Source organism: Papio anubis, chromosome 6 (assembly GCF_008728515.1).
Source record: "Papio anubis isolate 15944 chromosome 6, Panubis1.0, whole genome shotgun sequence".
Lineage (NCBI taxonomy): Eukaryota > Metazoa > Chordata > Mammalia > Primates > Cercopithecidae > Papio > Papio anubis.
In genome coordinates this window covers 77,374,614-77,388,053 of record NC_044981.1, presented here as the reverse complement: position 1 = coordinate 77,388,053, position 13,440 = coordinate 77,374,614, and the positions used below count along the sequence as shown (strand labels likewise).

Here is a 13,440-nt window from a genome sequence, read left to right as displayed (position 1 = left end):
CTGTAGGTCTAACAAATTTAAAATATAAATATTTTAATAAGTAGCCTTCAGGTTAAACATGTTGGGTTAAATAAGTGCATTTATCTTAGTTACATCCCTAAACTCTGCTGAAAGTATATTTGCTTTTTCCTAGGGAAACTATGTTCAAGAAGGCAAAAACTAAAGCTAAAAAGAAGCCACGTAAACGTTCAGATAGTTCTGGAGGTTATAACCTTTCAGATATTATTCAGAGTCCATCATCTACAGGTTCGTGGAAAGTGAGCATGTATTTCCAGTTCTAATCTTCTGTGTCTCTATTCATATATGTCATCTGCTGGGGCTACTGAAATAAACAGTCCTTATGGAGGTACCAAAAGTGATAGTTTATCATAAGTACTCCAGTTGAAGTTTGCTCTGGGAGCACAAAAAGAGGTACCCAAACCAATCTGAGATCAGGGAAGTCCTCTTAGAGGAAAGCAGTGCTGAGCTGGGTCTTGAAGAATGAAGTTATCTAAGAAAAGGAGGCAGATAGATATATTAAGCAAAGGGGGCAATGCATTCCCAAGCTTAGTAGTGAGAGAAAGAGTTGCACATTTCTTGTGTATATAGTTCAGTATAGGAGATATGTTGGATAGGATCAGATTTTGGAGACTTATATGCCAAACTAAGGAATTTGTGTTTTAGTCTAAAGGCTATGGGTGGCCGTTGATGATTTAAAACAGGATGTGACTGGATGAGATTTGTTTTTAGAAAGACCACTCTTTCCAGTGGCATAGGGGTTTAGAGGTTGGCAAAACATGACAGAGATAACTATTATCATGTTGATTCAATTTAAATATGTCAGTACTCCAAGTAAGATGCCATTTGTATGCATAAGGAGGTTATAATCTGGTAGTAGAATATAAAATATATTTAGGCATTATGTGAGCCTGTTTGAAAGTAAAGGTCAGGTTATGTAGTTTTTCTAAAATATTTTTCCCCAGTTTTTTATTTTGAGAATATTTAACTTACTGAAAAGATGAAAGAAAAATACCACGAACACCTATGTACAGTTTATTCAGATTTATTGTTAACTTCCCATCACATTTGCATTTTCTTGCAGACTCTTTGTCGCTTACTGTCTGCTCTTTCCTCCATATGTTACACACACACACACACACACAGACAATACAGAGACTTAAAAAAAATTATTCCACTTGGAATAAGTTGTAGGCATGATCCTTTTCCCGTAAATACTTGAATATGAATCTTTTAAGATGGGAATACTCTTATACACAACCACGATACCATTATCATACCTAAGACAATTGACATTAATTAGTGTTAACTAGTATTACACTCCATATCCACATTTTCCTAATTGTTGACAAATGTTTTTATAGTCTTTTTTTTTTTTTTTTTTTTAACATTAACAACAAAAAAAATAGTATTCTATCAAGGTTCATATTGTCTTTGCTTATTAGTATCTCTTTAGTCTCTTTAGTATAGTACCCCTGTACTTTTTTGTTTTTTGTTTTCTGTTTTCCAAAAGGTCAGTCCAGTTGTGTTATAGATTGTCTCACATTCCAGATTCATCTGATCTAGATTAAACTATATACATTTTAGTAGTTTCTTTAGATAAAACATGAAGTGTGACTATAAAATTATGAGACTACAGTATGGCTTTCAGAAATGGTAGGTTACTCTTGTCTATAGCACTAAGACATAACGTAGTATAGTTTCTACCAACAGTACTTCATAGTCAATCAGTTGTATACAAACAACTTTGAAAAACAGAAGAGTACATTGTTTTGTGTTCCTTTGGGAAAAAAAGCTGTTAGGCAGGGCAAAGAAGAAGGATTTTTTTTTATGCTTACTGAGATGCTTCAAATTAAATGCTTGATATGTTCACTAAAGCTCAAAAGAATGTCAAGAATAGTTTTAGGTAACATAAATATATAAAAAGGATAGTTAATATGCCTAAAATTTATTTATGAAGCACTGAAAATAGGAATCAGGAGACCTAGTAAATGGGAAAGCTGTATCTTAGGACTTTTCTAAATTAAAAATTCTGTGATTTTGTGTTCTCTGTGTTTTATGAATTACCATTAGTGTTTAGAAGGAGGCAGGGGTGGATTGATGGAAGGATGAATAATGGATAGACAGTCTTGAAAGTAATGATTTGCCAGTCACCTAAATGACTTAGGGAAAAGCAGATATTTGCTTTGTTTTAAATAATGTTATTGTTACCATTTGTGTTAGAATCTTAGAATTTCAGAGCTAGAAGTGACATTAGTAATGAAATAATTTATGTCCCTTACTTTAAACCTAAGGAAACAAGCTCAAAAAACATAAGTGATTTGAAGTAGTGACCAAAAGAAATAAAATTTGTTCTCTTGGTTCCAGGTCCATATTTTCCTGGTGTACTGTTCTTTCTGTGGCCAAGATATCTGTAGTCAAAGATAACTAAAAGGTCAAATTTAATTGGAGGCCAAAAAAAACCTGTTAAGGAAGAAAATTTGAGTATGATGCCAATTTCATCAAAGACAGTTGCGTAATAGCTTAATGTTTGTGTCGATCTTAAAGTTAGACAAACGACATTTGGCGAAACTGTTTTTGACCAGAAGTAATTGTTGGCCACATTAATTGTCCTCTTTTTTTCTGGATTTATTTCTAACTGACTTTTGAAAGTGTTCTAATATTAGATGTATTCTCTTAGTTGAAAATTTGCCAGCCTCAAAAATATTCAAAAAGAGGCAAGACGTGATGCCTCCCGCCTGTAATCCCAGCACTTTGGGAGGCCAAGGCAGGCGGACCACAAAGTCAGGAGTTCCAGACCAGCCTGGCCAATATGGTGAAACCCCATCTCTAGTAAAAATACAAAAAAAATTAGCCGGGTGTGATGGTGCGTGCCTGTAATCCTAGCTACTTGGGAGGCTGAGGCAGGAGAATCACTGAAACCTGGAGGCAGATATTGCAGTGAGCTGAGATCACGCCACTGCACTCCAGCTTGAGCAATAGAGTGACACTCCGTCTCAAAAAAAAAAAAAAAATTCAAAAGATTATGTGGAAAAAAATGTTTAAATGTTCTTTCCAAATTGCAGTGATAACAATGAAAGGGACATTTAGCTTGTGAAGGTGATTTACTTTAAAGAGAACAATGTATAAGAGACAGTAGGTTTTAAATCAATTATACAACTTTTAGTTACAACTGAGATAACATCTTTATTTTATAGCTTATTTTGGTGCTTCATTTAGATTCTAATAAATTTGAAATGTGCGGAAATGAACATGTGAATCTAAGCAAAAGTTTGAACCTGGATATCAGGTGTGGCATGAGGCCAGGCATTTAGCTTGCCTAAGAGAAGAAATGATACATACATTTCATAACAACCCTCTTGCTTCAAGCGAGCTGAATCGCCAGAGATTTCAGGGAAGAACACACTTCAAACAGGCCACAGTCGTCTTCTGTGGGAGCCTCTGCTATTGGGTCAGTCAGCTGGCTAAGTGAGAGGCAAAAAGGCCACAGGTTTCCTCCCAGATAGAATGAAGCTACCCTCCTCGCTTGGGTGCAGAGACCACTGTACCAAGAGACAGATGAGAAAAGGAAAAGAGGTCTGGACTTTAATTATTTTCCCTTTCTCCTTTGTCTCTTAGGCGGACAAAAATATTTTCAATCACTTTTTAAAGCAGATCCAAAGAACTATCTTCCTCAGGTTCATTACACAGTTGGTGTGTGATTGTAATGAATAAAACTATTGTTTTATAATCTCTTCCATTTCAGTTTTTCACTTAAACTGATTTCTTTCTCCAGTTAACTTAAATTATTAAGATTTTTATACCATAAATATAATTTGAATGTTATTAAGTCTGGATAAATGAAAGTTTTTAGCTGTCTGATTCACTGAATGTAATGCATATATGTTTAATACATATGTGTTTAATTTTTTTTTAATTTCATGTTTTAGGATTATTAAAGTCTGGTAAGACCAATTCTGTGGAATCTCTTCTAGAACTATTGACATCAGACTCTGAAGGAAGCTATGCAGGAGTGGGTAGTCCTAGAGATTTACAGTCCCCTGATTTCACCACAGGATTTCATTCAGATAAGATTGAGGTTTGTTTTTTGAAGCGCTGACTCCTTACCTTCAGATTTTAGGTTTATAGATAGTTTATCTTTAATATTTCCTTATTTTTGCCCTAATTTTAAAACAGTCTCCAGGTTGGTATATAAGAATCACACAATATAGTGTTAGTTTTCTTAAATTTGCATAACATTTCTAGTTTTAGAGATTTTAATGGCAGTTTTAAGCCCTTTATGATGTTATTTCTAATCTTTTTGCAACTAAAATATGTTATGTAAAATATAATAATACTGTACAGACATACTGAAAAAATATATTCATAGCTAAATTATTGAAATTTGTCTTGTGAAGTGTCAGTTAACATCAGTTAAAAATTGTCAAGGCAAATGATTTCAAAAATAAGCCTGCTTTCAAATTTTGCAGTCTCTTTCCTCCAAGGTATTAACTGGAGCAAAACAATTTGGAAATGATTGAGTTCTTCTCCTAATCTAGCACATTAAGCTGCAGGATTCCTAGCGTGATCAACTCTGGGGAGGACAGTTCTTAGACACTCCTTAAAATTTGATTCCGTAGTTGTTAACCTATTAGAGAAAAATGTGTAACTGAATAGAGATAGAGTCACTTTTCCCTAACCCCTACGCATCCACAAAACATATCAGAATTCCTAGGAATTCATGAGACAACAGAAGTTAACCCTTTCTTCTTAGAGTCTTTTAGGCCTCAAGGATTGATTTAATGTTTTTTTTTTTGTGGGGGGGACAGGGTCTCTCACTCTGGTTGCCCAGGCTGTAGTGCAGTGGTATAGTATCAGCTCACTGCAGCTTTGATTTCCTGGGCTTAGGTGATTCTTCCATCTAAGCCTCCAGAGTAGCTAGGATTATAGGTGCGCACCATCACGTCCAGCTAATTTTTTTATATTTTTGGTAGAGATGGAGTTTTGCCATGTTGCTCAGGCTCGTCTTGAACTCCTGGACTCAAGCAATCCATCCACCTCAGCCTCCTAGAGTGCTGGCATTACAGGTGTGAGCAACCTCACCCCAGCAGGATTGATTTTTTTTAAAATATAGAATAGAAGTTTGGGGGAATTTATATTCACACTAAGGTTGTTCTGTAAGACAACTGAGGTTTAAAGGAAGGCTCAGGGCATATTGTGAGTGATTTGCAATAACAGAAGAATCTATCCTGGAAGTAGACATACCATTTTAATAACTTCCTTGACGTATTACAATAGCAGTAGTTTTAGGGTTCCTTTCAAGGTGTCAGTATTATTTGACTTTAATTTTATTCACAGTACTTTACATCAGAGTGAGTTATATGACATTTATACAAAACTTTCATTTTGTTTCGTACTCAAGCCATGGATATTAATTTTAAAATTACTACTTCATGTCTTATTTGTACAACTATTACATGTTTACTATTTGTGTAGAGATTTAATATGCTAACTAGTTCCCCTAGAAATTATTCTCAAAGCTCATAATAATTCGGTTATAGTCAACAATGTGATTTGAGAGTAGGCTAAGGCACAAAACTGTAGAAGAACATGATTTGAAAATACTAGATGGCTTATTGTCATAAGATTTTACTCTTCATTATAATGTAACTAATACTTATTAGGTACCAGCTATGTGTTACTGTTCTAGGTGCTCATTAACTTCTTTTATTTTTTTTTTCTCTCCCCAGACGAAAGTCAACCCGTATGTTAATGGTGCATCTCCTATGTATGCTAAGGAAGATTTAAAACCATGGGAAAAGTCACCAACACTTAAAATATCTGCTCCACAGCCCATTCCCAATAACAGAATTGATACTACCAACTCTGCCAGTTGGGTTGCTGGTTCCTTCAGGTAGGGTTTTTATTTTATTCTGTAACTATTAGTTTGAGAAATATCATTCATTTTTAATGCAATTTAATTTTTTAATGATGAACATTTAAGAAATATTAATATAAATTTCTAATGTACAGAAAATTGCCTAAATGCCTACGAATTGCTAACCAACTATATAATAGACTTCCCCTCCGCCACCAACCCCAGGCAAAATTTAGTTGCCTTTGTATTATCATCAGTGAATAGTAGCAAATACTATGTTTTACATATATAGAGAGAAACTTAATATCAGCAGTTATTTCTTAGATAATATATATATTGGTTAAAAATGCCACACAGGAAGACCGTTTTGTCAATCATAGACTTTATCTCTTAGAGTATGTGAAGGGGTATTTAAAATTTCACAAAATGTGTAACTATTCAGTTAATTTTCAGATGATATTAATTTAACGTTATACTATCCTTTTAACTTGCCTATATTATATATATATTTTTCTTTTATTTAGAAAAATGAAATGAAGGCTGGGCACGGTGGCTCATGCCTGTAATCCTAGCACTTTGGGAAGCCAAGGTGGGCAGATTACCTGAGCTCAGGAGTTTGACACCAGCCTGGGCAACATGGTGAAACCCCATCTCTACTAAAATACAAAAAACTAGCCAGGTGTGGTAATACACACTTGTAATCTGAGCTACTTGAGAGGCTAAGGTGGGAGAATTGTTTGAACCTGGGAGGCGGAGTTTACAGTGAATCCAGATCATGCCACTGCACTCCAACCTGGGCAACAGAGCAGACTCCATCTCAAAAAAAGAAAAAAGAAAAGTCAAATGAAGGTGCAGGTGTAATTAGAATGTAGTATTCTTTCAAAATGTTAATTGAGCTTGTGCTTCATGTTTATATGCCTACAATGATTGATAAAGTCTAAAACTGTTAGTTGACTTATGGATTATCTTATCATCTGGACTATTTAATTCTTTTGAAATAGGCTATATGTTGCAGAGTTGGAACAAAGATTATGATGTTCCATTTTATGTGCTTCATGGTTTAAAGTTTAGTTCAGAAATTAGTTTGTTTTTTTTTTTTTTTTTGCTTAAGTACACAAATTGGTACATATTTAATATGTGGGAACATCTGGCAGCATCTTCTGATTGCTAATGTTAGGATATTTTGTTAAACATGTTTTAAAAATAGCTTGGTCCACAAGATAGATTAGGCTGTTTCAGTACTATGCTCATTGACAAAATGCTTAGCAATAGGCAATAAACATTCTCAATATTAACATATACACAAACATTTCTACATTCATTCTAAAGTATTGCCTAGTATAAATAATAAGTAGAATTTGTTTTTGATGAAAGAAAAAAAGTACAGGAAACAGGTTCCCCTTTAATATGAAATAATACGACTTTTTTTTTTTGAGGCAGAGTCTTGCTCTGTTGCCCAGGCTAGAGTGCAGTGGCATGATCTCAGCTCACTGCAACCTCCACCTCCTGGGTTCAAATGATTCTCCTACCTCAGCCTCCCGAGTAGCTGGGACTACAGGCGCGTGCCACTGTGCCCGGCTAATTTTTGTATTTTTAGTAGAGATGGGGGTTCACCATGTTGGCCAGACTGGTGTTGAACTCCTGATCTCGTGATCTGCCCACCTCGGCCTCCCAAAGTGCTGGGATTTCAGGCGTGAGCCACTGTGCCTGGCTGACTTATTTTTATCTGTAGTGTAGATTTCATTTAGATCAAAAATCATCTATTTCTTTTTTTTTTTCTTTTGAGGCAAAGTTTCGCCCTCATTGCCCAGGCTGTAGTGCAGTGGTATGATCTCAGCTCACTGCAACCTCTGCCTCCCAAGTTTAAGCGATTCCCCTGCCTCAGCCTCCCAAGTAGCTGGGATTACATGCACCTGCCACCACCCCTGACTAATGTTTATATTTTTAGTAGTGATGGGGTTCCACCATGTTGGCCAGGCTGGTCTTGAACTCCTGACCTCAGGTGATCCACCCACCTCGGCCTCCCAAAGTACTGGGATTACAGGCGTGAGCCACCACACCTGGCCAGAAACCATCTATTTATAATGATTGTAGAATTTTTTCCTTATTATGGTATAACTCCCTCTGGTGGGTCTCCAATATTGTTTAGTATCCCCAAGTTTTTCTATTAAATGTTTGTTTTTGTTAATATTAAACAGTAGAATGAGTTTTGTTTGTTAAAAATAGAAAGGAAAGAGTATAATTTTCAAGCTTCATTCAACCTAAAAGTAAGAATTTAATTAGAACTTTGGTGAGGTTTTCTGCCTAATTTAGTTAAGAATCTTTCTATTGCTTGGCTTTTTAAAAAAATGTTTTTTTTTAAATATAGGAATTTCAGTTATATCACAACATTATGACTTTGGATACATATTAGTTGTTGTTTGTATATGTGCTGTATCACTTAACATTATGACTTTGGATATATGTTAGTTAATATTTATATGTGTATATATAAAAGTAACTTTTACTCAAAATATCCTTTTTGAAGCTGGCTCACAGCTGATAATTCTAAATTATACTCTGACTGTTAATCTCACATTTCACTTATGGTTTCAGTGAAGTTGGGGGTTGGGCTTTATAGGTAAATGAATGCCTTGCAAAGTAACCTTTTATGTCTTTTAGTCCAGTCAGCCCTCCTGTTGTGGATCTCAGAACCATCATGGAAATAGAAGAAAGCAGACAAAAATGTGGAGCTACACCAAAGTCACATTTAGGGTTGGTTAAAAAATTATAAAAGATCGTTTCATGTTATATTTCTGCCCTAAGAATTGGACAGACTTACTGCATCTTTCCTATTATTTTTCTGCATTTGATGTTATAGTTAATTATACATCCTTTTCTGGGCAATTTAGCCTCCATAATATTATTTCTTAAGTATGTGCTGAAGATAGAGTTGAGCTGATAGTCCAGCTCTTGTAGAATACAGTATTACATCCCAGAAACTTGACTCTAAAATGATCATTGTGGACTATTGGCTACAAAAGCCAAAGAGTTAAGGCTTGTCATGCAAGTTCTTGAAGTTTGTAATATGTTGGAGGGCTCATATGTAGCTATTACTTGATCATTGTTAGTATAAACTGATATTTTCATTGTTGAAACTTGTGAGCATTTTGATCCAATAATGGCAAAATAACATCAAATAAATAGAAAACATTATTATTACCAGTAACCTTTATTAAGCAGAAATTAATGTTAATTGATTTAATTTCTAGCAAAATCATTTCTCATGGAATTAAACTTTGTCAGAAGAAACCACTGAAACTAATTGTTTTAATTTAATTTCTAGCAAAACAGTTTCTCATGGAGTTAAACTTTCTCAGAAGCAACGAAAAATGATTGCATTGACTACCAAGGAAAACAATTCAGGAATGAATAGCATGGAAACTGTTTTATCTACTCCTTCGAAAGCCCCCAAACCAGTGAATGCATGGTATGCTCCTATTTTTATTAAAATTAATATAGATCTGTGCATTTGCTTTTAAGGTAGTACTTGACTTTTGAGTTCCTTCCTACTTCTAGTGTTTCTAAAGTCTTTTCAAATATTTCATCTCCCCTTCTGTTTTCAAGTTAAAAATTGAAACTTGGGAAGCAAACACTTTTTTTGTTGTGTTTATTTTCTTTTAATTTGGGGTGTTTTGGCGTACACATCATGATGACGTACATCATCATACACTTCAAAATGTGGATATATTTTTCATATATAGATATAATTTCTTCTTGATATTCTAATTAGATTTTCTTGCTAAAGTGATTTAAAATTTAATTTTTTAAATTTTTTATAAGAAATTAAATATATCAGACACATATAAAAAGAAAACTTTATTTATACTACACTAATTTTTTTGTCCTTCTGCATGCTGCATAAATATCTTTACATGATTATAATCATAGCTTGTTATTTTTCACTTTGTAAAACAGTGCTCCTTACTTAATGTTGTGTTTACATTTTCTCCATTGGAATTTACACATAGTGGCAGCATTGGAATAGTCTCCAAAGAGGTCAGATATAATTTTGAGATGTGTAAAATAGGTTGTACTCCAGCTTCCCTTCCATCCTTCCTTTTCTTTGTAACTTAAAATATCTGGAAACCAGTACTGGAGAAGTACCTGGAGAATGTGAAGCCTTATGAAGAAATAAGTAGAACTCTCTTTCTCTCACAAGAATTGGGGAGGATCTTGGCAACTACCCATGGTTTAGGGGAATCCCTTCAATGTTTCTAAGGCCACATTATTCTGTTTGTAAGAAGGAATATTTTTCTCAATTAAAATGTTAATTATTTTGAAGAAAGTAGCAAATAATTTTATTCTAAGTGTTACCAGTGGAACTAAATCAGTGCCTGTTATGGTTACTAGTAGGTCCAAAGCATGGTTACTGAAAAAGTAAAATAAGAGGTAAGAATACCCAAGGAAAAGAGAAAAGAGTGCAAAACTGGAGAGGATGAGCTTAGCAGAATTTTAAAATTTATCAGTATTTTTTAAGCCCCTTCTAAATGTAAGGAACTGTGCTAGTTTCTGTTGATAAGGCAATGAACAAGACAGATTTGACCATTACCCTTGTAGGGTTTATGATATGACTGCTACAACACTGAGATGTACTTTCTTTAAACAAAAGTATGGAAAATCCAAAAAGGGGGAAAAGTTATTGGAACCACTGTCATGTACTAAATTGCAGTTTGAGAGAATTAACTAAGCTCATGATGAAGCCTTGGACTTGGTAATATAGCTATAACCATGCCATCAATCACTTTCCTTAAGCAAAAAGTGAATGAGTGAAAATTGTTTCACTTATTTTTTTGGAGGCATATTCTTTAGAGTCCCGTGTTCTTTTGAGATCTGAACTGGGTCTTTTCCAGGCTTGCTGAATATCTGTCATCGTGAGATTTTCTTTAACTGTTGTCTTGCAGATCTTCCCTTCTCTCCAGTGTTTGATCCCCAGTTTTCTTGATCTTGTGGCTTTGTATTTCTTGATACACTCCTTGTTTTGATGAATCACAACCCAGTAGGTTTCTGATAAAGAATGGATAGGACATGTATTTTTGAAGCTCGTATATTCATGAAAATGTTTTTATTCTAGCCTTCATTCTTCTTGACTGATAGATGGGAACGAGATTCTAAATTGGAAATCATTTGGAGAACTTATTCAATGCCATTTAATTCCTAAATCATCTTATGTTACCTCCTGTTTTCTTCTCCACTTTTTTTTTTCTCTGAAAGTTTATAGGGTCTTTTCTTTATCTCTAATGTTCTGATATTTTACAGTAATATAATGTAGGTCTTTTTTGATACATGCTGGATACTTGGGCTTTTTTAATTGGCAACAGCATGTCTTTAAGTTCTAGGGAAATCTTATGTAATGTTATATTACTTTGATACTTTTTCTTCTCACTGTTTTCTCTACAAATCACATTAGTGAGATATTGGTCCTCCTAGGCCTCTCTAAATTTCTTACTTTTTCTTTTTTTTTTTTTTGAGATGGAGTCTCACTCTGTTGTTAGGTTTGAGTGCAGTGGTGGGATCTCAGTTCACTGCAACCTCTGCCTCCCAGGTTCAAGTGATTCTTCTGCCTCAGCCTCCTGAATAGCTGGGATTACAGGTGCCTACCATCATACCCGACTGATTTTTATATTTTCAGTAGAAACATGGTTTCACCATGTTGGCCAGGCTGGTCTCGACCTCAAGTGATCTGCCTGCCTCAGCCTTCCAAAGTGCTGGAATTACAGGTGTGAGCCACCACACTTTTTCTTTTCTATTGTCCACATATATGCCTTCCAATTCTACTTTCTGGAATATTTGCCTGACTTTTTTCAACCATTAAAATCTTTATCAAGAGGTTTTTTTGGTTTGTTTGTTGATGATATCTTTTTTTTATAGTATTCTGTTTAATATTCTAATGTTGAAGATCTCTGCACTCTGTAGACATTTTCAGTCTTCAGTATATACCCAACAGAAACATACACACATATGTACCACAAAACATGTATAAGAATGTTCATAATTTATTATTTGTAATAGCCCAAAATGAAAACAACCTAGATGTCTATCAGCAGTCAATGGATAAATTATTTTTATAGTAGAATACTACAGAGTAATGACAAAGAATAAATCATGACTAAATACAACAGTGTGGATGAATCTTACCAATATGATATTGAACAAAAGAAACCACTCAACCGAAAAAAAAAAAGAAAGCTAAGATTGATTTACACTCTTGTTTTATTCATTCTACCTTATATATATTTTATTTTATTTCATTTTGTCAATTGATTGATTGATTGATTTCTCTTAAGTTCTGATTGGAAGCTCTGTGTGCCTGTGTGCTACAAGTAGACTGATAGATGTGATTATAGGGTAACGTATCAGTTTCCTTAGGGACCCCCGAATCTCCCCATATGTTGATTATCTCCATATCTTTTCTCCTTGGTCTCTTTAGTCTGTCAGTTTTTCTAAAGAGCAGCCTTTTAATTTTTTTTTGCTGGTAAGGTGTACATTTGGTTGCTAGCATTCTAGAAACATATCTCAGTGTAGGGAGGTTAGAGCTGGGACTGAGCTTGTCACCATTTGTAATAGGTTTTCACATTTAGTATATAGACTTTGTACACAACAGTTCACTCCCGCCGTCTTCTATTACTAGTGACTTTGAATCAAATTTTCCTTCTGCCAGAGTAGAGGAGATATAGTCATGTGACCATACAGCAATAGGGAGTACATCTGGCACTCTGAGCCCCTCCTTAAATAAACTGAAACAATTTTCACACTTTCATCCTCATGTCAACTTCAGGATTCGATACATACTCTGTCTCCAGTATATGCCCCTTTCCAGAGTTCTCAGCTTCCCTCCTTACCATCACCCACCTGATGACTGTTAGTTTTTCTTTTTGTCCACTCAGTGACATCAGTTTTATCATTCTATCTCTTTTGCTATCCTTCAAAAATGTGTTGCTTTTTAGACTGCCATTGTCCTAATAGTTTATTATTTTTGCCCTTGTGGGTTTATACCTTTCTGATTACTTTGCTGTACATTTTAGGATTTCAGAGGAAGGTATTCAACTGGTCATTTATCTGAAACTTCTGACTAATTTTCAAACATAGGAAAAATTTTTCCTTGGTAATTATTAGCAACATGAGCTTAGAGTGCCACATTGAAGGGACTATCTATCCAAATTTTAAAAGGAGTCTATTATGGCATATTAAGGAGAATTCTAGGAAGATGGGAGGAAAGATGCCATAAATTTTGACCCAAAACATAGGGTATTTTTCTTTGAAAAGAATTTGATAATTATCTGGGTGGGCATGATGGCTCACGACTATAATCTGAGCTCTTTGGGAGGCCAAGGCAGGCAGATCACCTGAGGTCAGGAGTTTGAGAACAGCCTGGCCAACATGGAAAAACCCCGTTTCTACTAAAAATATAAAAATTAGCTGGGCGTGGTGGTGCATGCCTGTAATCCCAGCTACTTGGGAGGCTGAGACAGGAGAATCACTTGAACCCAGGAGGTGGAAGTTGCAGTGAGTTGAGATCATGCCACCACACTCCAGCCTGGGCAACA

The 13,440-nt window shown here is 34.9% G+C and overlaps 1 protein-coding gene across 2 annotated transcripts in view; it reads left to right on the top strand.

Moving 5' to 3' along the window:
- Positions 1-13,440, top strand: part of IBTK (inhibitor of Bruton tyrosine kinase) — a 78,396-nt gene that overhangs the window by 47,209 nt on the left and 17,747 nt on the right. For both annotated transcript variants that reach the window (XM_003897844.5, NM_001302104.1), the window contains 5 exons: positions 134-246; positions 3,927-4,075; positions 5,727-5,890; positions 8,516-8,608; positions 9,180-9,323. In XM_003897844.5, the coding sequence (XP_003897893.2) occupies positions 134-246; positions 3,927-4,075; positions 5,727-5,890; positions 8,516-8,608; positions 9,180-9,323 (663 nt within the window). The remainder of the gene's footprint in view (positions 1-133; positions 247-3,926; positions 4,076-5,726; positions 5,891-8,515; positions 8,609-9,179; positions 9,324-13,440) is intronic.